This window comes from Protomyctophum bolini (assembly GCF_963924005.1).
Source record: "Protomyctophum bolini genome assembly, chromosome: 3".
NCBI classification, from domain to species: domain Eukaryota; kingdom Metazoa; phylum Chordata; class Actinopteri; order Myctophiformes; family Myctophidae; genus Protomyctophum; species Protomyctophum bolini.
The window spans coordinates 12,050,401-12,075,899 of NC_137864.1; the positions used below are offsets into that span (position 1 = coordinate 12,050,401).

The 25,499-nt window shown below is 42.3% G+C and overlaps 1 protein-coding gene across 7 annotated transcripts in view; it reads right to left on the reverse strand.

Moving 5' to 3' along the window:
- Nucleotides 1-25,220, reverse strand: part of kdm4c (lysine (K)-specific demethylase 4C) — a 51,647-nt gene extending 26,427 nt beyond the window's left edge. For 3 of the 7 annotated variants that reach the window (XM_080760569.1, XM_080760568.1, XM_080760573.1), the window contains exons 1-13: nt 25,001-25,218; nt 21,779-21,953; nt 20,980-21,155; nt 17,598-17,712; nt 14,894-15,087; nt 8,373-8,422; nt 7,587-7,690; nt 7,029-7,166; nt 6,672-6,865; nt 5,501-5,736; nt 3,066-5,101; nt 1,594-1,708; nt 79-260 (exon numbers count right to left, since the gene is read on the reverse strand). In XM_080760569.1, the coding sequence (XP_080616695.1) occupies nt 79-260; nt 1,594-1,708; nt 3,066-5,101; nt 5,501-5,736; nt 6,672-6,865; nt 7,029-7,166; nt 7,587-7,690; nt 8,373-8,422; nt 14,894-15,087; nt 17,598-17,712; nt 20,980-21,155; nt 21,779-21,922 (3,684 nt within the window). In that variant the 5' untranslated portion in view covers nt 21,923-21,953; nt 25,001-25,218. Of the gene's footprint in view, nt 1-78; nt 261-1,593; nt 1,709-3,065; nt 5,102-5,500; nt 5,737-6,671; nt 6,866-7,028; nt 7,167-7,586; nt 7,691-8,372; nt 8,423-14,893; nt 15,088-17,597; nt 17,713-20,979; nt 21,156-21,778; nt 21,954-25,000 lie in introns of all 7 variants that reach the window. The other 4 variants (XM_080760570.1, XM_080760567.1, XM_080760572.1 and 1 more) reach the window with 4 other exon arrangements.
- Nucleotides 25,221-25,499: the final 279 nt, after the last annotated feature.

Genomic DNA, 25,499 nt, shown 5'->3' on the forward strand with positions numbered 1-25,499 from the left:
GGCGCAAAATTAATTAATCAGGGCGAGTATTCCTGTCCTACGTATCAAATGGGTTAATGCAAGACATATCAGGTGTACCTGATAGTAGGGCATGAAGAGAGTGCAGACAGAGCAGTATGGTTGCATGGTGGCTGCGTTGGCATTGTACTCCCTCTCTGCGGTGAAGTTGCTCTTCTTGCTCTGCCACAGGAAGAGGAGGGGCTTAGCCCATGCTTCCACTTCCTGCTCCTCCCCCTCCGCCAAGCTTGCCTCAAGAGGCTCTGAGGTATAAAGACATAGTAGAATCTTTAGTACATTACAAACACTTGCGTATTCCACCTTGCGTATTCCACATTCCCTTTTCAACAATGGGCTCAGTGATCCTTGACGCACGGAACGCAAACTGTTTTTTGCTCATTAACACATTGTGTTAATTCAGTGTATTCTACAAAGACAAACCAAGACAAAACGTGTGAACTGAATATCAAGAGCCAGCATGCCTCATCCTCCCTGCGTTTTTTAATTCACTTCACTGCCAGATCAGACTTAATCCATCCAATGTGGTAACAATTTCTCCAGTGGCTTGGAAAATAAACAATCAATCCTGAATGAATGGAGCCCTATCTGTTTATAAAATTGCTCGAAATGATTGAGAGCCCTCATCATCATAAAGTAAGCTAGCCAGAGCCATGAATGGTCATTTCATGGTCATTTCTTACTCAGGAATAAACAACTAAAATGGCTGCTGAATTATTCATTTCTTTCCTCGACCACAAAGATGATGAGCGTGACTATGTATGTGTATACAGTACAGTACACACACACACACACACACACACATGTCCATGTATGTGCGTGCGTACATTAGTAGCCGTTAACAGAGGGCTCCCCCTTCTTCAATTTTAACTCCATGGTGTCCAAATTTATGGGCAAACATATAGCCAATCTAGAAGGTCACATGCATCGCAACATGCCACGAGCTTCCAGATATATATGCCAATAGTCCTCGTACTACACCGTCGTACAATGAAGTATGAAACATTATTATTGTTACCAAAGCAACCTCAGGGCTTAAGTGGTTAAAATCACTAAGACGGATTGAGAAACTCTAAACAGGGTAACAGCCCAGTTAATTTCATTGCGGTAGACCAAAGAGATAAATCTTGGTGGTGGGTGCTTGTTGAATGTGTGCAGTGACGTCAGAACAATCATTTGAAAGGGGGGTGAAATGTGAAAAATGAAGCTGGGACAGCAGAGTTGTTTGAACGGCTCCATTTTTACAGGCTATATTTCATGGAACAGAAACTGTTACCCGACATTGATTACACAATGTTTCAAACATAATGAGTACACAAAGTTAATTTTGTACACAGATGTTTCACGAAAACGATGAACATCAACATTCATTATGGGATTTAACTTGGTAACCTTGTTTTTTAAATGAATGATGAATATGGCTAACACCTAAAGTTCAGGGGATCCCATCGCCTCTCTGCACAGTGCACCATTGATGAGTTTTTTATCCAAGCCTGGGTTAGCGGGCTGTGCGTGCGTGCATGCATGCATGGGTGCGTGCGTGCGTGAGTGAGTGCGTGCGTGCGTGCGTGAGCTCACCATCGTCACTGACAGTCTGTTGTTTAACAGCAGTTGGCACAGCTCTGGCAGTGGGTTTCCTCAGTGGGTGACGCCAGCTCTTACTGGTCCTCCTCTTCACAGACAGGGCAGGGTACTGGCATGAGAGAGGCAGCATTAAAGCACATGCACTGTACTCTAGTCCAGTGGTTCCCAAACTCTTCAGCTCAAGACCCAAAAGAGAAATGAGACGTTTGCCCTGAGACCCAAACTAGTGACAATCTACAAGCTCACAGCACGTCGCTTCGCGTTGTGAGCTCGTAGACCACTACTTTCACTACTTCAACATTTGTTTTCTAATCTAATTTATGGAATGAATTTATTCAAGAAAAAACATTGACCTTTGTTTTCTTCTTTTCCTTTCAGCTTTTCCCTCCAGGGGTCTCTACAGCGAATCATCTGCCTCCATCTCACCCCGTCCTCTGCCTCCTCTTCTCTCAAACCAACTAACTTCATGTCCTTTTTCACTACATCCATAAATCTTCTCTTTGGTCTTCCTCTAGGCCTCCTGCCTGGCAGTTCCAACCTCAAAATCCTATTCTACCGATATACTCACAATCCCTCCTCTGTGTATAGGCTACAGTATGTCCAAACCATCTCAGTCTGGCCTCTCTGGCTCCTGATCATATCCATCCTTTTTAGTCCCAGAGAGAACCTCAACATTTTAGTCTCTGCTACGTCCAGCTCTGCTTCCTGTCTTTTCCTCAGTCTCTAGTCTAAACCATGGCATACAACATAGCTAGTCTCACCACCGCCTTGTACGCCTTCCCTTTCATTCTTGCTGAAACTTTCCTATCACACATTACACATCTTCTCCACCCATTCCAAACTCTTTCTTCACCTCTTTTCCACACTATCCACTGAAATGTTGACCCTATAAGTACTTAAAAGTCCTCCACCTTCTTTACATCTACTCCTCACTCTTATCTGCTCACTGCTCTTACTACAGCTCACATGGTCCATGGGGATTCCTGTCTAACCTCATCTGTCAGCCTATCGAATCCATCAACGTGGCGAACAAGAAGGGGCTCAGTGCTTGATCCACTTCCACCTTGAAATCCTCTGTCACACCCATAGCACCACTGTCTTACAACTTTAATACATCTCCTGCACCATCTCTCTAATCTACAAAGACACAATGCAGCTCCCTCTGACCTTCTCCGAACTTCTCGGTCAACATCCTCAAAGCAAATATTGCATCTGTAGTACTCTACCTTGGAGTGTGTTTTTTTTAAATGTTTTGAAATAAAAAAATAAATTTAAATGTATAGGAAACCAAAAATAAAGGGACTGACAAATGGGTCCCAACAAAGTGTTTGGGAGGGAACCAGTGCTCTAGTCCGTATGCGTGTATTGTATACTTGCCGAGGCCACATTTGACCCGTCTTAGTGTATGTGTGTATGTGTGCGTGTGTGAAAAGGATGCCGATTGTATGTATGAAAATGATACTCACAGTACAAACCTCTCCAGGCTCTAGGCCTGCTTCATCACACTCATGGTCCGATGGATCATTGTCGTCCTCGTCATCTGATGACTCACTACTGCTGGTTCTCAAACTCTGCTCCTTTTCGTCCACTCCCAGTCCCCCCTCCTCCTCCATGTCAGACACCTCCTCCTCCTGTGCTGCACCTCCTCTTCTCCCTCCTCCTCTCAATCCCAAAAGACAACCAGGTGCATCCAGACCCCCCTCTGCCACCCTCCCCAGCTCCCTGCACAGTGCTAGGGCTTCAGTTACCTCTGCTTCGCCTCTCTGAAGATCATTGCCTTCACAGAGCGCTAGGGGCTCCAAGGCACCGGCCGACACCAGGGAGGTGGGCTCCAGCTGGGCCCAGGTAAGCGGCCCATCCCCCTCCTCCGGGTTCCCCACGTTGCAGAGGTCTTGGTCCGCGTTGCCCGGGTCCGTGACCTCTTTACACTGTGGTTCAGTCCACATGGTGTAGGCCAGAGGCTCGTGGGTGAAGTCGGAAGGGAGTTCGGGGTGGAGGCTTTGGATGAGTACCGCTGGACTCGGAGAGTTGAGGTTTTTCCAGATGCTGCTGGAGAAGGGTTTGGGCTCCAGGTAGGGGCTCTGGGAATTACAATGGGAGGCAGAGTACACATTTTGGTTGAGAGGAGATTCATCGTACACATGATGGTGTTGTAGTGCCGAGTTGCTGTCATTTTGGGTGTATGATGGACGAGATGGTGTTGGCAGCTTGTGGTCTGAGGTTGTGGTCAAAAGTGAGCCTATACTACTGAGAGTGAGTGTGCCGTCTCTTTGACTTAGGCTCATGCAGTCCCCCTTAGATGTTAAATCTGCCAAGCTTTGCAGTGGCTCCATTTGAAGAAGAGCATTCTGAACAGACTGGCTACTGGTGGCGCTGCACTTTGTAGTGGTAACACTTTTCGACTTAGCCTTGATTTCTTCATCATTAATGTGAACAGTGTCATTTGTCAAATTAGCAGCGTTCGCTTCCAAATCAGGGATGCTATGCCATTGAGAAGAATGCAACTTGCTAGCATGATTTACACACCGAGTCTCTTTTAATGCCATTAAGTTTGTCTTTTTCTTCCCTGATTGAGTTCCCTGTGAGGATAGAGAGCGACGTAGCCTCTCCCGCTGAAGCACAGGTGCCACCTGGTCAGGATGTGATCCTGCTGGAATGGCCTCAGCTTGCTTCTCCTCAACAATGGTAAGCGAGGGCATCTCTTGAGTGAGGACAGGCGGAAGGGGGCAAAAGCCAACCTCGTCTCTACCACGTTCAGGAGTGAGGAGTGGCATATCGACTCCACTCTTCTGTAACAGGGGAGGCAAAAGGTTTTCCTCAGTGCCGCTGCTGCCGTTTTTGACACTGTGCTGATGTCCTGTGTGTGGTGGGGCTCTACTGGATGTGTACCTATCCCCTCCTCTGGGCTCAGTGTGGAGATTATAAAGTGCTTGTGTGCTGGAGTGTTGCTTGGTATGTGCTGGGTTAGTCGAGTTTGCCGGATCTGCCTTAGCGTTGTTGTTAGTGTCGGGCTCACTACTTGTGTTCATTCTGCTGTCCATGCGTAATGTTGGGTTTACAGCTTCATCTCTACATGGATGACTACTAGACACCCGGGCTTCAGAGTCAGAGGGACACACGCCTACCTCAGGCAAAGACGGACACACTGTTGGGGAAGATGAGGCCGTTTCGCTCGTCTGTGGAGGGGTGACCAGCATTGAGCAGTCCTGAGGCGTTGAGAGGTTTTGTGGGTAAGGAGAATGTGGCTTGGACAATCCAACTCCAGCACACATCTGGGAAGGCTTAGACCTACGCTGGGTTCCAACAGCACTTTGGCCTTTGACCTCTGATCTTGAGTGACGGTCTTGAGACGGGGTACCCACTGCCAGGTCTAAATTAACCCGTGAGGCAGCGGAGGGAGCGGGGGTGGAAATTGCGTTTTGGGATGAGTCTATATTGGAAAAGCACGAACTGTCACTCTCCACCCGTTTCACCTTGACCACACACATCTGTTTGCAAGGACCTGTCATTGACAAAAACGGGGTAAAATGTGTTATCTGCAAACCAAGAGCAATAGAACTGCAAATTATTATTCCGTTATTCTAGACACACGCATAGGGCATTCAATATATTTAGTATATTTTTACCTACCTGGTCTAAACCCTAAACGCTAACCTCAACATCCCTATATGTTACCCTAAAACGAATCAAAAAGAATAACCACAAAGTTACCCTTTTCGTCATTGTGACCTGAACAATGTAGAGACATTGGTCTCCACCAAGATAGTATAACTAACTTGGTACACAAACACACAAACATACTGTAAGCACACACACTCTAGCCTGCACACTCCAAAATGCAGCACATAATAATTCTGTTCTCAAACAAAATACCTTCTGGCTCCACCAGTCAGTCTCTTACCAGGGAGCTGGAGAGAGTCCTGATTCTGGCTGTGCTTTGATACGGATTCACCTTCTTCCTCCTCCTCCTCCTCCTCTTCATCCTCCTCCTCCTCTTTAGTACTGCATGTGGTCTGTCGCCCCTTGGGCCCCAGTGGACCACCTCTCCTCTTGTTACCGCACAGGACTGCGCTGCCATCCAAAGTGAGGGACGCCTCTGTGGTTCGGAGGCGCTTGGAGCGCATGCGGGAGTGGGTTCTACTCGAAGAGAGAAGAGGATTCAAATTGAAATCCTGATTAACACTCAAGTAGGCAATGCTGGAATTGTGTGACTTGGGCCATTTTGACTAAAGTTTCATGGCACAAAAGATAGCTTTCGTTATGTAATCTACTGCAAGATTCTAAATAAACAATGACATCTCACCTCATATTTGCATGTGGGTTTTTCTTTTCTTTTTTTACTGGTTTGATACATTTTTAATTCATTGGTTAGAATGAGCCCAGCAAGGTGCAATTTCAGTGTGAGTTTGCAATTGGCTATTCCAGTGCAGTGACAAACCTATACAGCATATTTCTACGCAGGCCATTTTAAGGCATTTCTGCTTTAGTTGTAACAGAGGATAGATACAGCAATAAGTATAGAGAGTCGGTTTTAACTTTGACACACGCCAAAGGTCTGGCTATTTATGCTTTGAATTGCCTTTGTGTGTGAAATATGCTGCACATAAATTTGTGATAGAACCAAGCCCAGGACGGCACTATAGGAATATTGCAGCAATATTTTCAAAGAAACGTTAAAGTATTATATTTAATATTGGAATATTGTAGGCGATTTGTCTATTGGTTTACACATACAGGAAAAGTATCACGAAAGTGCAATTTGTATTTTATGTCTACAGTATGTCACTCATCGAGAACAACTTAACAACAAACAACAAATTTTCAACTGAAAGGTTTGTCGGGACTCGGGAGTATAAATTAGAATGAAATCCATAACCACTTAAACCCTCTCCTTTTGACCGTTTTCTTTAGTCTACAGTACACCAAACCTACAAATCTCTTTGCCAAAAATAGCCAATCTACAAGCTCCCAACTTAAAGATCTGCTATTATCTCTGTAATCATAATAATCACCAAAGAACCTCAGGGTTCTCATGTAAAATAAAAGAAACATATTACTAAACATACGCATACCCTTTATTGACCGGTTTGGTTTTGTGTCGCCTCTCAAGCCAACTCTGCAGCTCCGGCGTCGTGCTGGGCGTGGAGCGTGTATGGTCGAGGGCTGCCGAGTCTTTGCCCAGCATCCAGTTGGCATAGCGATCAGGCTGAAAACCTTTAACAAACGGTTCCATGCTGATCTTTACCATGTCCTTACTGCATGTGCACTACAGGGAGGAGAGAGAGACATACAGTACATCAGGTGTAAATATTGTAATATCATTGTTAGAATATTTTCTTGGTGAATTCAGTCGGGGGCATTTTGGGAACAATATATATATTTTTTGTTCCATGAATCAACACTGTCAACTTGATCCAGCCAGATTGTACCTGTGTGGCCACCTTGCCATAGTCTATCCAGCGGACGCTAGCAAAGTTGGTGGACTCAGCACAGTTGAAGCCATGGTTGAAGCCAGCATGGTAGCCGTAGGGGAAGGTGATCATGAATTCTCCTGCTTCCTGAGTAATCTGGTATGGGGAAGGATGAGGGGGTAGAGGGGTGAAAACAGAACCCATTATCCACAGGTCCCCTAGCAGCCCTATTCTGTCAAAATGGGCGAAACATTCAGCAAAAATAGGTAAACATTTTCCGGAAATAGCAGATCTACAAGCTCGCAGATTTGCTGTATATGGAAAAGGGAGGGCACAAAGTATAGACCTCTGAGGGGCCCTGGTCAACTTGTACTGTATGGAGTTCAAGAAATAAATATATTGAACAATTTTTTTTTTTGTTCCAGATGTGGAAAGTAAGGAAATTCCTAAGAAATGCAACTAGAATCCATAATTCCCCATAATCCAGTACACACAATATTGAATTATGTAGATTGCTAAACATCTGGTTAGAAGAAAGAGTGGGGGTGCACTTTTTCAGAGTGGCTCAGTGCCTACCTTATCAAAGGGGATGCCATACTTCTTGAGTATGGACGGGGAGATTAGAGTCATCTTGTGACGAAGGAAAGCCTCACATCCCTTGAAGCTATTGGGAAAGAAACCTGACAAAGACAGTGACAGAATTAACACAGACAATGAGCCAGTTTCAAAAAAGAAGTTTTCCAAAAAGCTCAATAAGAGCGAGTCTTCCCTCAGAAGCAAACCCAGTTGTTCCTGAGAAGTAAAACACCAAGTGGCAGCGGCATTTTTAAGTGTCCTTATGCACTCATGCTGCTCTATGATTTGCTACCGACTCCAGAGTGGTAACTCACCGTTTTAGTTTGCACAAGCTAACTAGATTTACGATAGTCCATCGTAAATTAGGCGACAAACACATTGGCACTTTAGGCTACCGAGCGTTTTTAGGATAATCTGCTAACATGAGTCAGGCCTTCACTTCATCTAGACAAGTAAAGGGCAACTCAGGACAATACAAAATTCTCATTACAGGAGTTTAAATAATGTTCCCAATTCAGGAGGACTGGACCAGAATATTCCATCCCCTTATTACAGAGTTCCTTGAAGTCTTGACTGATTAAAACAAGCGCAATATTAACTGCAGTGCATAGTTAGTAGGATCCTGTCTCCCTTACCTTTTTGGCATGTCTAATGTTATTGCCATTATCAGAACAGACAGTCATTTCAATATGCCGCCATTTTAGATGGGTTTTTTTTAGACACAATTGACTCATTGCACTATTTTACAATAAGGTGGCGTGTATAATATTATCTTTTTTTTTTTACCTGTAGCCAGACGTTCCAATCTTTTCCCATGCTCGGGGGGGATGGCATACCTGTTAGAAGAACCAAGGGAGATGGATAAGTGCCATGATAATGTGCTACTGACCAATTCTACTCAGCAGTATACAGTCAAACACATATTTTGGAAGCACTGGGGTTGGGTTTTTCTACATCTTCAAGTAGCCTTCATAGTTTCAAGACTGCCATCAAGTGGCGAGTAAATGAATAGCTGTGTGTGTGCTTGGGAGAAAGAGATTTCTCAAATTAGAATGTAATGTAATGCAACTGCAGTGATACCTGTCCTACTATAATGAGTTCACATTATTTGCAGAGGTGGATCGTTAAGGTGCGAGACCTACAATACCGAGATCATTATCTTCCCCAGGTTGACAGGCTGAGAGGTGGAGACACCCCTGTCAATGTGTGGGCACAGCTAATGTTGGACAACGCCGAAGCCATCGGCATCGACTATACTATTCACACTCCCCACTGCCATTTTCATTTCCTTCAATTCACACTATTTTCGCTACTACTACCATAGAATAGATAGATGATCCAAAACTCACACCAATAGCTACACACTATCTCTGAGCCATGTCATCATGTCATGTGTATCATTCACATTTTTCATGTTTCATTACTAAAATATATTTCAATCATGGCTAGGATTGCCTTCCAAAGCAGACAAGTCTCCCGTTTGCCCCAGCAACTTGACTTGCCTCACCAGAGTTTATGAAAACTTCATATTATGACAACAGTGAAAAATATTAAGGAAACATTGGTTACTATTTTGCAACATGGAACAGTGGCTCCTCAAAAAGCCGGTCAAAGATGTGGTGGAACCGCATGAAAGGTACCACACCCTCATAAGTATCTTCGACCACACCTGCAAGTGGGAATCTCAAGTTGGGTAAGGTAATTCAGTCAAAGCCATTTTCAAAGCACCATATCATTAAAACACATTGTATATTAATTACTCTATCAAAACTTCCATTTAAAGAAATGTCTATATTAAGGTAGGGTATGTGATATGTTTTGGTTAAATAGCTCTATATTCTGATGCCTTTAACATTGGTCCGGTTCCCATATATATTCACAGTGCAAAGCAGTGGAATAGAGGATTTTCAAACAGTCACAACTCAGATTCTAAGATCGCTGTCCTTGGTGAGTTTTCTGCCATCCACATTTCAGATTTAATTTGTGCCTTTTTACCGTGACACTGGCGCCATGTAAACGCTTCAGACGAGAGGTAAGGAGTGTGTGAGTGTTCCATTGCTGGGGGCGGGCAAACACTGTCTTCTTAAAGTGAGCATGTATGCTGGCCCCTGGAGCTGGGGTTTATGCTAACAGCTAGCGGTAGAGATATAGTTAAGGGTCGCCAGCCTCGTTTTGACGTCATTCGGCATCATGCCATGCCACACGGCCTATGACTTATGAATTCTACCTCCGCCCAAAGTTCTCGGCACGAACCTTAGAGATCTTGACAGAATTCCCTCCAGGTAGGCAGGCATTCCATTTGACTCACATATTCCGTCTATGGTCTGTGGCATTTCTATCATGATATCGCCTGTCAGCCTCGCCGAGTGGTGAGAGAAGTATGCGAGGGGGAGGTAACCTCGGCTAAAGGTGGTGGTGGTGGAGGAGGCGGCTGCAGGAGGGGGTATATCTTTAAGCTGTTCTCATCCTCTAGGGATGAGCTGTCAAAATAGAGGAAGGGGTGGGTGTGTGTGTGTGTGTGTGTGTGTGTGTGTGTGTGTGTGTGTGTGTGTGTGTGTGTGTGTGTCACTGTCTGCCTGTGACACTGATCTCTGTGGGGATGCAGGGCTCACTGCTCTAATGAGCAGAACTACCCCAGGGCCAAATACGGAGAGAGAAATAGAACGAGACAGCATGACAATAAAAAGAAACACCGCCCATGTTCTTCACCTTTCTCTCTCTTAATGTCCCTCTTCCCTGTCATTTCCCTTTGCATGTCTTCATACACAGATTTTGCCTTTTTTATAGTTCAATCAAAATAAATGAATGTATAAGAATGAATCTCTATTCCATCACTTATTGATTTACACAATGCTTTAGATGAAATTAAAATGGATGTGGCTCCTCCATAGAGCAGGCATGTTCTCCACCTGTTCAGTACTGCATGGATGGATACAGTGTACAAAACAGCAGGATTTTGTGCTATTTCCATTCATTACACTGGATGTATCCAGGTAGATCCAGCTGAAAGCTATCAACTCTAAAGTTCAGCTGTTACATATAACTCATTAATGGGAATATATACAGTGCTGTACAAAAGTTTTTGACACTAGAGGAAAAACATGCAGTAAAGTAACTTTTAGTAACTCATTTAGGCCCGATGACAAAATCTAAAATCTTCTAAATCATGACAGTTTTCTGAAAAACCTATGTTTCTATATCAGTGGTGCTCAATATTATTATATGCTCAATATAATATGTCAATGACCCCAAAAATTATATGTAATAGGCCACCGACCCCCATCTGAAAATATGTTGTTCCAGGGAAGCAAAACGTTCACTGTGAAAGAATATATATTCAAAGATTTGACACACATTTTCACGATTAAAAAAAAATAACAGATCTACAGTACAAGCTCGTAGCGCAGCACTCTTTGCTATGAGCTTGTAGATCTGCTGTTTTTCAATAGCTAAAGTATAACATAATGCTTAAAACACCAAAAGGAGTTCCCCGTCCAGAATGGGTTAAAAAAAATAATGACCAGAACCTGAAAAATCTAAAACAAATCAATATGTGTTGTTGTGACTACCATTTGTCTTCTAAAACGGCACCAATTCTCCTGGGTACTCTACACTTGCGCACCATTTGTTAAGGTACTTGGCAGGTAGGTTGTTATAAACACCTTAGAGAAATTGCCACACATCTTCTGTGGCTTTCGGCTATCTCAAACTGTCTTCATGTAAACCCAGACAGATTCAATGATGTTGAGAAACAGGGGGCTGCACTACAAAGTAGGGGTGCAACAGTTAATCGAACTAATCCATTTAATCATAGAAAAATATAGATTTTGAGGAAATAATAGTTTAAAAATACCAGAAATAGCTAGCTTTACAAGCTTGCAATGCATTGCGAGCGACATAGTATGAAATAGGGCTTAAAGTGGTTAATAAGACTAATTGATTTAGTCCATAATAAAACCAATACAAAATGATTTGTTGATTGTCGTCTATGTCAGGTGGAAACCTCAGATGTCCGGAATTGTGATTCAAAATGAAAAAATATCAGATCAACAAGCTCAAAATGCAACGCTTTACGCCGTGATGCAACCTTGTGGATGTTCTACTTTTTATGATTTCGCGTGACGCTGTAGTATGATCAGATTAATCAATCATTCATTTTTGACAAAACACAAAATAAAAAGTTAGAATATGGAGATACAGTTTCTGCCTAACAGCTATATAAAATGTGTAAAGAATTACCCCAAATAGACGTTCTGCTCAATTAATCAAAGAGATAATCAACAAAACTATCTTTATGAAGATAATCAACAAGTTGATTATCTTCATAAAGATAAAGAGATGTTGAATCGACCACATTATTGAATAGAATTAATGTTGATTATTATTGACATATGACAGTGATATGATATTAATCCAAAAGACGGATTTCCCCTCAATAAAGCTCTGTTAAAGATTATCGGATATCGTTTTACCTCTGCAAAGGTTTGTTCAAAGGAAAAGGCTTATAATATTCTTGCCAAGTTGTATTAGCCTTTGGTCTTGAGGTTGAACTTGAATAAAGTAACTTCTCTCTCTCATTATACATGAGAGAAGGCAGATTCCTACTTTATTAACTTTCAGTGGATCCATCGAGTGATAGGGGCTCGCTTGCCAAAATAAGCTGATCTACAAGTTGTTATGCGGTGCGCACCCCGATGCGTTGTTAGCTTGTAGATCTGTTCTTTTTGGAGCACGTCAGTAACGTGAGAGGATAAACGTCATTATGTTAGAGTTCCCGCACTTCCCGGTTGCTTTTTTATGGTGTTAAATGTGGCATGGAACAATGCAAATTAACTTTAACGAGAACACACTCGTGATTTTATGACAGCTGCCAGCCATAAGTGAAGTATACCCCTGATCCGCACATACTCACCCCTCCGTGAATTAGGGCTTTAAGCAACTAGTCGACTATTCAACTAGTCGACTAGTAAACTATTCAACTAGTCAACTAGTAAATCCACTAGTCGACCTTGTTGGTACTAGTTGACTAGTTGATAAGGATTTATTTATTTTTTCCCGCTTTTGAAGGCCTCAAGATCAGCTAGAATGCTATATTATAGTCTGCCCCCCTTTGTTAGTCTGCCCCCCTTTGACAACTTCTAGATTTATGTACTGTTCTTAATGAACTTTTAATCTTTTAAACCAATAACCACTTCCTTTAGGAAAGGATTCCATATAAGCCTATAGGCTTCTTCCTTTCCATGCATTATATTTTTGTTTCTTTTATATGTTATTGTCATTTATTTGTATTATATGCTAAATAAACAAACCAAACCATTAGTCATCAATGTACCGTTTTTAAATGTACAAATATTATTAAAGGTTTCATGACATTTATTTTTATTTATATTTTAGGTTTTATGACCTCAATTACACCCAAAAAACCTGAACTTTGTAGCATTCAGTGGATTTTCTGTGGTATGGAGTTTTCTCTGGGGTTTGGAAGCCTCAAAAGGCTGCAATGAAAACAGGCAAAACAGTGAACATTGTGACATCTGCTGGCAAATCCCATTGACACATATGGGATATGCTGGCTCTTACATCACAAACAGCAGGAAAATCAGAGCACTCGTTTGAGCCAGAAAAACCCCAGACCACAGAAAATCCACTGAATGTTTAAAGTTCAGGGTTTTTGGGTGCAATTGAGCTCAGAAAACCAAAAATAAATAAATTACTTTTTTGACATAATAGGTAAACAACAAATAGGTATTCAACTAGTAAACTAGGCAACTAGTCAACTAGTCAAAATCACTAGAAGTGAAAGCCCTACCGTGAATTCCACATTTTTTGCGTATGGAAAATACACCCTCCTTTAGTCACTTTATTTACACCTGGGTGTAAATTTCCTTAGTGAATCGGGCCCCATGAAACCAGCACTGCCCACAATCTGCAACATTTCCAGCAACGTCACCCTTTAGTATGGCTGTTCCTCCTCACCCAGTTTCATTCCCCATTTCTGTTGCAATTCCTGATTTTGGCTCAACAAAATAATAAACTTTTTTGTAAGGATACAAGTTAAGTAACAAGTGGATTGTTACTTTCTTTAATTATATACAGTAAGTACTGGAATATTTCACTATTTTCAAAAGGAGTGTTTACAAGTCACCGCAACCTTGTATGTAAGTATGCCTGAAGAAGTTTAGAGTGGCTGAGTGTGCGACGGTGCAATATTTTTTTCCCAAATTGAACTTTGGTTCCTTCCTGCATTTTTTGGGATACTTTAAAAAAATGATAGACCAATAAAAATATTGCACCGGTTGCCTTAAAGGCATACAGAGGGTTGATGTCTTAAAGACTCAGCACCAGCTTATATGCATAGGTCGCAAATATTTTTGCTCTTCCTAACACCCACAATAGTTTAGTTTGCCAGACAGATGATATATATATATTAAAGTACATCCCACCCATCCCCTAAAACCTGCACAAATCCTTAAGTAGCTTTAAAGAAATGGCCAGAAAAACAGTCAAAAGCTTGAGGTGTGAGCATTGGAAAAGCCTCAATCATAGCAGCCCAATGAAGTCTAGGCTTGTGCATGAAAAGCGCTCTCCGCATTACATCCTCCTTGAGAACAGCCTCCCTCCACATGAACCCATACATAAGGCACATATATACCTGTATGTTGTACTAGAGGTTTGGGCAAGCCAATTTAACCCATTCTGGGGTCGCTGGAATAACATATTTTCAGATGGGGGTCGACGACCAATTACATATAATTTTTGGGGTCCTTGACATGAAATATGGAGCACCACTGAGGCACCACAGGCATTTCGGAAAACTGTCATGATTTAGAAGACATTTTTTAAAACGACATCAGGCCTAAATATAGGATGTGCCTTGGATTCAATACATTGTCCAATAGACCCCTTAACAGACAACGTCACACTGATAAGAGCCAGTATGCTCACGCAGGCTGACTTCAAAATAACCCGACCGATCATAAGACACAATGCCAAAGTGGTCACGACACTAGTGACCACAAGTGAAAATGCCATCAAACTTTCAGGTGCAGTTTTCCTCCCAGTTCGGAGGAAGAATGGCTTTACTGTGATCGCAGCCAAGATTTGCCATTGACAATGAACGGAGAAATTTGATCAAAATTCCGTTCAACTATATTCTCCTGCATGTCATGGTTTCTGTTGTAAGTGATGAGATCGATTCTCAAACCAGAAAACACGCCTCCCGTCACCGCCATGTGAGTGGAGCGCAACACACAGAGGGAGGTCTCCCACCACTGACTGACCCAACCCCAAGATTACCCGCTACTAACCAGGACTTTGGCTCTCCAAAGTGCAGGTAGTTGATGCTGTAGAGGTCCATGTCCTCCGTGTGCCAGGAGAAGGACGTCTTCCACATGCCAAAGTACAGGTATGGCGTGTTGACCCCCTGGATGGAGACGCCGCAGTCCTCCTCGATAACGTCCAAGATGGAGTTCAGGTGGCCGATGTTCCACTCCTCTATATCCTAAGAGAGAAGGAGTTAGATATGTTAAAGATGGAGTGCCGTCTTATTATCGTATTATTATTATATAAATGAAGATATTTTAAAAAAAAAGTGTACAGGATTTGTTAAAATGACGTTTTTATGTGGACAGATGTGCCATTGACAATGAATGGGGAATTCAGGTCAAATGTCTTCTAAATCTTGTCCCAACACGTCTCAATATTTGCCATTGACAATGAACGGAGAAATTAGGTCAAAATTCCGCTAATGATGTAAATTAAACATCAAAACATTAAACGCCATTGACACTGAAGGGCATGTAAACGAGCATATTAGCTAACCAATCACAGGCAACAGGCATTCTGATTCACTATGAGATGATGCATGATGATGTACGATGAAAAGAACGCCCCTCACTTCACAAAGGTGTGATTTTTTTGGTAATGAGACAGCCAGCAAAGGGGAAAACGCTCCCAAAAATCTAGGGGCCACAATCTGAGATTTTCCTATAAGCTTTGTCATTGGTCAATTTGCCTGTCTACTTCCTGATTGGTTAGTCATTTCGACTAGGTTGTTTTTTTTCTGACCAAAGGAACACCTTTGAATGCAGATTGTGGCCACTAGATGTGACACAGAGACTACATTTTTGGGAGCGTTTTACTCATTGCTGGTTGTCTGAAAACCCCCCAAAAAAAGATATATTATTACTTATAGCTACTTTAACCCTCAAAACGTTTTGAACTTGACCTTTGGCTTAGTACTTGTTCTACTCAGTCAGTTTGCACTCTTCAGAAACAGGCAGACACGTCAGACAGACAGATACAGAGATCTCCATATGGGACACAGACGGTTAAAACGGGTGCTATGACAACGGGTATTATTATACTAGGTTCCCAACATGCATCGTTCTCAAGTAGGCCGGTGGCCAACGGGCACAGGTCTAGTAGTAAAAATAAATGGAATGACTTGCATCGTTCCCAACATGCATGGGAGGCTGTTGTGTCCTTGTGTAATTCACACATTCTCCCATATATCAGAGTGATTGACAGGAGAGATTACCATTATGGTTCAAACATGGATGAAGTATGGATATAGTTTCTCAGTGAAGGTGCAGCCAGTGAAAGAGTAGAGATGAACTCTGGCCTCTACATCATAAAAGGAGACCAGACCCTCCTCATAATCCACAAACACTCCCACTTTCTGGAACGTCTCTAGTACAGGGATGGGGACTCTATGGTCAGCAAGAGCCCTGTACACATTTCCATTGCTCAACTGTATAGTCCAGTAACCATCGTTGGGACTCGGATAGATTGATCCCTTCCTGTTGATGGACTCTCTGGCCACTCCTGTTGTCCACGCAGTCTTCCTTCCAACCTGAACCTCAAAGTAAAACCTCCCTGAGGAGACGCTTTGTTTTCCTAAGACACTTTGTTGTTTGGCAGATTCTTCATTACGTTTCCATGACTCACTTGCTTTCCATCCTCAGACAGGATGAGGTATGGATGTGCTGTATCAGGGTCCAGGGTTACATCTACAGCGCATTGCCGAATTCTCCTCAGCTCAGAATCACACAGTTTCTCCATCTCTACTCTCGGTTGGGCTTGGTTTGTCTCACCTCAAACAAATATGACGCCAGGTTCATCCAAATATGGAGTTCCACACATGCAGCTCCTGTACTATTTTCTAAAACATCTGACAAACGTTTTAATAAAATAAACACGCTCATGAAAATGCACGAGGCCCACGTCCTCCCTCCTGACCCTCACACTGGCTGAGACCTGCTGTTACTGAGCAGTAAAGTAACTTAAGTACAATACGCAAGTCCTGTATTTGAGTGCAATTGTGAGGTATTTTTAAGGGGCGCACGTCCTATGACCAGCTTTGAGGGTTTGTGTAAAAACACAAACATTGAGTGCCACTGACAAAGAATGGGCAGCTTTGAGTGTTTGTGAAAAACACAAACATTGCGTAAACACAAACATTGAAGACGAAGGTGAGGACGCAAATTCTAATTAACCGGAATGAGATGATGTATGATGATGTACGATGATAAGAGTAGCGCCCTTCACACGGGTGGGATTTTATTTATTGGCACGTTTTGGCTGTCAAGGTTTCAGCCTCTAGGAAAAAACCCTAAATACAAATGGGGAAGACATCATTGCATATAACAACCACACCAAGGGGTCTAATGAAGTACTGTCACCTCATAAACACATGAAAAACTGGACTCCATCTTTAATACGTCACGTGTTATACTTGGAATCGAAAATAAATCCCAAACTCAAAGACAGTTTGTGAGTTACTCCCGTGAGTCTGAGCGATCGAGTATGAAACCTCGGTTTCAGATTTTTAGACTGGAGAGTTGACAGAAAGTAGCACATGAATGTGGAGGGAATATTTATGACAGATATGAAGAGGAATGAGTGGGAACTGACTGAAAATGACGGAACACATAACACTGATAGAAATTAAACAGTGAAAGAAAACAAGTCAAACAGAGAGAAAGTAGCGAAGAGTAAGAGGACATTCACCTCATCATAGAGGCTTCCACTGACATCAGCTCCATATATGGGTGGAACAAACGTGACGTTTTTCCAGTACTTCCTCTCAAGGTCGTCATAGTTCAGGTAGCGAGGTGTAGAGTAACTGTGAATGAGAAAGAAATGCCTCAGAATAGTGAAAAACATTTGAGCCCCAATTTGTACAATCTCCCACCGTTTACTTCAAATAACTGTATTGACAGATCAACCTGTAGGTAACCTGCAGTGGTTGTTCTCAACGTTTCCAGGCCGCAACCCCCCAAAAAACACACATTTGAACTGGGGACACCTCACCCTGGGGACCCCTGTAGACAATGTGGAATTGTAGGAGTTGAGGCATTAGATTTAGTTTGACTCGGTTCCACAGATAAACATCGTGATATATATCGCCGATCTACAAGCTCCACTGCAGCTTTCATAAATCAATGCCCTATTTTATGCTTTTGCCATATACCAGTGTTGTGTAAAAGTAGTGAAAGTGGTAGATCTGCAAGCTCATACCGCTCCTAACGCCATCACAGCCCTGCCCCTCCCCCAGTTCCAGTCCTTTCAAATAATGACAGCAGCATTTTATTTCCATTTTTTGTAGACAAGGTTGATAAAGTCAGACCCCAACTGTCATGGCCGGCAGGCAACTTTGAGACGTTTCTCCCCAGTTTCTCTGCAAGAACTGACTGACCTTGTGAGAGTGATGAAATTCTCCTCCTTCCCACATCCATGCTAAAGGATGTTTTTAACTCAGTAGGCCCTTCTCTACTTAGTTTCTATTATTAATAGCTCGCTGAAATCTGGTTGTGTCCCCTTTTATTTTAAACAGGCAATTGTTCACCCGCTCATCAAAAAGCCAAACTTAGATCCAACAGAACCCCTTGTTGAATTTCAGCTCGCTGATGCTATAAACAAACATGACATTTATGGACAAATTTCAGTCAGACATCCGTCAGAACCATTCCAGAGACAGCCCTTCTCAGAGTAGTCTAATGACATCATGATGTCATTCGATGCGGGTGACTGCTCAACCCTGATGCTGCTGGATCTTAGCCACCAGATCTTTGACATGGTGGACCACGCCATCTTAATAGACAGGAGGGTGGGTAGGGTGTCTCTGGGAGTGCCCTAGGCCTAGATTGGTTCTCCTCATACTTCATCAGACAGAAGCTTTTCTGCTGCTGTTGATCCATACACTCCAACATGTGGTGTTCCACAGGGCTCTGTCTTATGCTCTAGGTCCTATTATAAGGCATTTCAAGGGCACTTCCTACCATCGCTATGCAGATTACATCCTATTATATTGTTCCTTTAAGCCACATCGCATCGGTGTAATTGTTGAACTGCATGATTGATTGTCTGCCATTAAGGATTGGATGGCCAGCAACTTTCTACAACTCAACGTTTTACTTATTGCCCCCGATAAGATTGCCACAAATGTCTTGGGTCCTAATGCATGTTCAAATCTTAGAAGTATTGCCATCATACTCAGTCAGGCCATGCTTTTAGACAAGCATATTATCTCTCTGTCCCGCACCCATTTTGATCACCTCAAAACATCTCTAAATTAAGATCTGTCATCTCTCACCCTGAGCCACAAATGATAATTCATGCGTTTGTGAATCCATTTCAAGGTTCTTGTAATCACACACAGTACAGAGCCCTCCATGGTCAGGCACCCCCATATGTGACCTGCTCCAGCCTGTCGTTCCCACTAGGTCTCTGAGCTCCTCATCCCAGGGCCTGCTGATTGTGCCTCCCACGAGACTTAAGACCAAAGGTGATTGGGCCTTTGAAAGCTTTGCCCCTAGGCAATGGAGTACTTACTCTACCCCTAGACCTCAGAACTGTGGCCTCTGCGGACATCTTCAAAAGACGGTTAAAGACTCACCTGTTCAAACAGGCTTTCACATAGCTCCTTTGTGATTACACTGCTGTGTTGGGACATCTCCCTTATTCTGAGTTTGTTTGATTTTCTTTGACTCTTTATGGTCGATGTGCCATTTGGCAATTATTTTATTCCATTTTTGATTATTTTATTGCTTGTGAAGCACTTTGTCACTGCAATATCTGTGAAAGGTGCTCTACAAATACATTTTACTTACATTTTCGAAACATTTTGAAATGTTTTTGCACAACAGCTATCGATATCTCAATTCCATGATGGCATTTTATGAAAACAAGCAGTCAACATAGAATAGAAAATGAATGTATGTGTATGTGCCAAGTAGTTCCTAGTAAATTATCTAAAAATGTATTACTACTGCTTTTTAAGTCCCCCTACAAGTCCTTACACATGAGGGGATGTCCATGTCTGGTTTGAATCCTACCTGTAATGGTGTATACATTCTGGATTTCTGTAGGTACAGTAATTAAGTTTCACAAACTGCAATGATTAAATCTGTCGCGTTATTCCAACTCTTTAATTATTACCTTTTATACTATGTTGTTCACTGACCTCATCCTGTCTGCACACTGGCCCAGCTCAGCCTAAATCCCAAACCGCACCAATGGGTACGAGTAGACGCATGTAGATAGACGCATGTAGTTGCAAGCAACAGTTGAACCAACTGAATCAATTTGGTCGACTTGCGTCGACATGCTCCACCATGCACCGCTGGGACGAACACTAAAACTGTTTTGTTTTGCAAATTTGTCCTTTGGCAAAAATTGTGAAATTGTGGTGCAAATCTTTGTTTTTAACTCAAATCTTTGCTTCTGGGGGGGGGTCCCTGGAACAACATATTTTCAGATGGGGGTCCGTGTGGAAAGGTTGAGAACCACTGACATAGAAACATGGGTTTTTCAGAAAACTGTTTAGAAGCTATTATTTTAAAATCGGCATCAGGTCTAAATGGGTTAACCAGAACGAGATGCAAGTCCCATCTTACTGATTCTGGCCCGTCTTCATTGGCTGGCAGATAAACATTGGATGCAGAAATTAATTTACAAGGTATAGCATGGTAAAGCAATTGTTCTGCTGTGCCCGTTTGTGATCGTTGAGAAGGCTTGGGCGAACCATTTTACTATGCGCAAGGTTAAGATTAATTATGGAAATTAGGATTGTGAAAGGGATTTGAAAACCACAAGCTGCTCTACAAGCTCTTGGTAGAAAGGAGCTTTTATATAACATCAAATGCTTCTGGGAGTGCATTCATTATAATCACTTTAATATGTTATACAGATATACTGTACAATTATACTGCCAATTAGAGAATGCTTATTTCTGAGGTCCCTCAAGAACCAAAAAACATTACGGTAATTGTTAATGTTATTCATGTACAAAATTAATTTACCAGGAAATTTGTCAAGGTTGAGCTAAAACAGAAAATGATGCCTTTCCATAATGGCACAAATTATACAAATTACACCAATATATACTGACTTGTCACTGTTTGCCAGTTGTCTGAACTCCTGCACAGTAAGAGGTTTCTTCTGGATGTTATATTGGGTGAAGAGCCCTGATTGGCCAGCCACCATTTGTTGGATAGGAGCAGGGATCACAAGTTGATCGATGTTGTCGTAGGAACGACGTGGCTTCCAACCCTTCGGAGGAATCACCTGGATGACACAAAGGGAGATAAAAGGTTCTTAATATGGAATAGAAAATGCTGCAGCACTAGTACTCAGTGTTTCTGATTGTTTCTGAAGGGACACCTCTATAAATAATTTAACCTTACTCATGGTGTTGGTTGGGTGTAATAAGGCTGCCCAGTTTTATAACAACTATGAGCAATTATTGAAATCACTACTTGATTGTATTATGTAATTATTTCTGTAATTCTACATTCAATAGGCTTTATGCACACAGAATAACTGTTCTCACACTTTTTAATTCAAGGACCCCCATAACGTACAAGTGGAGCCAAATGGTCCAGACCATTTGGTTCCATTTGTATGCTCTCAGAGTTACACACCCGTATGGGGCCATTTGGGACACACTCAAGACACTTTGAGACCCACTAGTATAGCAGAGTGTATATCCAGTGAGCCAACATGCACAGTAGCAGCATCATCGGTAACACTGAAGGAAGTAGGAAAGAGGCCCGGAAGTAGGAAGAGTTACTGTGTGCATGGAGCTATTGTCGGCCTTATGCACAAAGGGCATTGTATATTCCAATTCAATCATAGTGTTTCTGTCATTATAACGCACACAGCAAGTGACACATTATGCCTACACCCACCTTGGCCAGACCTGCCCGGTGTGCCCCTTGAGACTCCATATAAACCAGATACTGGTTGAAGTCCCGGAATTCCTCCATGGTCGGCCTAAAGGTCATAATCTTGCAGGTGGGGTTTGCAGGGGAATACACCTCTGCTCCCGCCATCCTGCCAGATTACAAGATAAAGCCTGTAAGCCTGTAAACAGAAAATATAATTTTAGAAGACTAATATTATTGGTATTATAGGGTAGGTACCCTCACGAAAACATGCAGTAATCCTGGTCTCTAAACTACCTCCCACTGGCCAGCCGGGGCGCCTGATGGAGGGGAAAGGAACTGGTCGGATTAACGTGTTCCTTCCACGCGCTACGTCCGGTCAGGGAAATTTCCCCCTGTCAGGTGAAAAGAAGCAGCTTGGACTCCTCATGTATGGAAGGAGGCAACAATATTTGTTTTTACAATTTTTTAAATAAAACAGATGTTCCATCAGTTCTCTCTCCCAATTGGAATACATTAGTATCCCCACCTACTGAAAACATATTACCTGTTTGTTAAAGAGCTGGAGAGAAGGGGAGACCCCTGTTACTGTACAAACACTGAGTCTAGAGCAGTGGTAGGCAACAGGTGGCCCGTGGGCCAGCACTGACCCACCGGCGATGTCTGTCTCTGCTAATAATTTAGTAAATGATTTACAATATCTGACTGACAGTCCCTTATGTCGGATATGGACAGCAATGGCTTTGTGTTGATGGAACTGGGTAGGATAAGGATTGAATGCATAGTTTGATCTCCAAGTCATGAATTCACTTTCCACTTTAGACTTTTGAATGCCAAACATATTGACTCTCACATTTAAAAAACTAAACTAAACTAAACTTCAGACTATTCTAAGAGACCTTGAGATGAAAGGAGTATGACTATCTCCAGAATATCTCCTTACTTTTTTTTATTGTAACTAAATATCCTACAAGTGCCACATTCAAAGATGTGGCCTGCACAACATGAATACACACAAGCATTTCTGTATGCACCAGTAGCATTTGATTAAACACACATACACATTTCTATCGGCAGTTATTATGAGACACACGTCTTCATTCATTAACTTTTATAGCAGTTATTATCGTATATACTAGGTGGTTTGTTGCATGTTCCAGGTCCTAGATTTGTCCTTGATTGTGTTCTGGCCCACCATCTATTGCACTGGCTCCCAAACACTGGGTTGGGACCCATGTGTGGGTCACGGACATATTTGTATGGGTCCCTTTATTTTTTTTGTTTCCTGCATTTTGTTTTTAATTATTATTATTTCAAAACATTTTCAAAAAGCTTTCCCAAAGAAGCAACATTTTTCATGAATTAAAAACAATGTCAATGATTTTTTTTCTCAGTAATTGTCATGAAGAAATAAAAGAAACATCAAAGACATTACATAAATTGCAAAACAAATATTTAAGCGGTAGTGAAAATAGCCGATTTACTAGGTCACAACGCTGCATGAAGTTACGCGTTGTGAGCTTGTAGAGCTGCTATTTTCACTTAGTTTGGGTCCTGAGCAGACATAAAAAATATATATTTTGGGTCGCAGGCTAAAAGGTTTAGGAACCACTGATCAATTGGCTTAGGCCTACTTGCCGACCCCGACACCCTGGCTCTACACTTTTTATTAAATATATATTCGTAATTACACCCTTAACACTTGCTGTGAAAACTGCAATATAAGACTAGATGAATAATTATGTGCCCGATATTTCCCTGTGTGTTATTCACAGTTTCACCACTAGATGGAAGTCAACATTCATCAAATGTCGATTTGATAATGATGGAGACAGCATGAGACACACACCCTCTGTGGATTTTGGTCCCATGTCTTGATCCCCCATCCCACTCCCGTCCAACTCAAAGACAGAATGTACTTGCTTTGGGACAAAGGACCTTATATCACCCGCAGTGGTGTTATTGTGATTTCATGGTGGAATAGCTGACAATAATCACCATATTTAATGGCATGATTCGATTATGTAACAGGTCATCATAGCAAGGATGAAAGCAGCAAAAAATAAGAATAAACTTTATGATGCCTGCAGAATATTACAATTGCCTTAGTCTTCGTCAACAAAATATTATAATCGTATACAGACTCTTTATACGATTATTATTGCTTTATTAATATAAAGTTCATTATTGCCGATACATAACAATAAAGGTTCAATGCATGGCCCATTGCAGCTTTTTAAATTCCAGAGTAAACGTGTGAACAAACACAACAGACGCTTAGCTTTGTTGTCTGCCTAGCCTGTTAGCCTACGTTTTGTTGTGATGCTAAGCAATGGCTGGTCTCTGATCAGCTGCCTGCCTGTCTATATGGCTGTCTGTCTGTCTGGGTAACTTGTCTCCATTTTAGCCTATAGTCAATTTGAACGTACAGAGAGAAAGAGTTTACACGACTCCACTTAGTGGGAGTAGATTACAGCAGTTATTATTACCAAGTTATAACGCAAGAGACAAAACCTACCTACCTAGCTAGTTAGCTATAGCTGCTAGCAGCACCACAGCTAGCCGCAAACAGTTAAATGCTGGAGACTGACTGGGGGATTTAAATGCCCCTTCTTCTTGCAAGGTTGCTTGCTTCAGATGCTATAGGCCATGTTGTTGTGCCGCACTCTGTATCCCCGTTCGAATATGTTTCCCCACAATGTTCCCACAAGAGAGCATTTTTGACAATAAAACTAAATATGCGCCGTTTTTAATAAGTAGTTTTGACCTATTGGGATATTTTAAACAATATACATGTCTTTGTATTTCCTCGCGTGAAATCCGAAAGGGACGGGGCGAAACAGATTCTGACGGGACACAACATTCGGCGCAACACCTCCCGTGCAACTATTAGCCTGAGCTTTGACTGGGCTCTGTTGAAATCAATTCAGGGTCTCTTTATTAGTTGTTTTGACAGAGTCGAGTCGCGTTAAAGTTGAACACGAAAGAGCATTATAAATAACAACGTTACGCCGCGCGAGCGACGTACGTGCACGAGCGCGTGCCAACTTGGTGTATGATTTGAGCTGCTTAAAGCTAGCTTGCGTGCTAGCTAATGTAGCACAGTTAAAGAGCAAGTAAAGTGACGACAATTAGACCTCTATAATAACAGCCCCATTGGAGCTAACGGCTAAATCACCACTATATACGCAGCTCTGTACATGTTGCATGTCACTACTAGTCGCTTTAAGCTCTGCGTACATTTACCTGTCTGTAGAGAAACACGTACGGTTGTCGCACGGTTGTTTGTTTATCCTCTTTGCTTCTTCTTCTCCGTGCACTCCAGCTGTTTCACATGACAGCTGCTAGTTGTGAACACACACACACTCACACAGGGAGACTCTCACACGCACACGGACGGACGCGTTGCTGGTCGCCTCCACTGCTGCGCTGCCTACCAGTCACTCGACAGACAGTCAGTCAGAGGCAGTGCTGCTGCTGGAGATTTGCTAAAGGCGCTGCAATGTTGCATGTGATGGGTTGGCTATTAGTGTGAAATACTTCATCAGTATACATTATGAGATCTGATCATCTGTCTGTCTGCAAACGAAAGCTGCAAGTAGTCTCTCTCTTGGCTCTGACTTGAAGCAGGAAAAAGTCCAGGCATGCAGGCAGCTGCTATAGGCTGCACCTGCTGCTCAAGATTGTATTGTGTTCATGAAAAACAAAAGGATCAATGCATTCTTTATTAATGGCCAATGGTGTC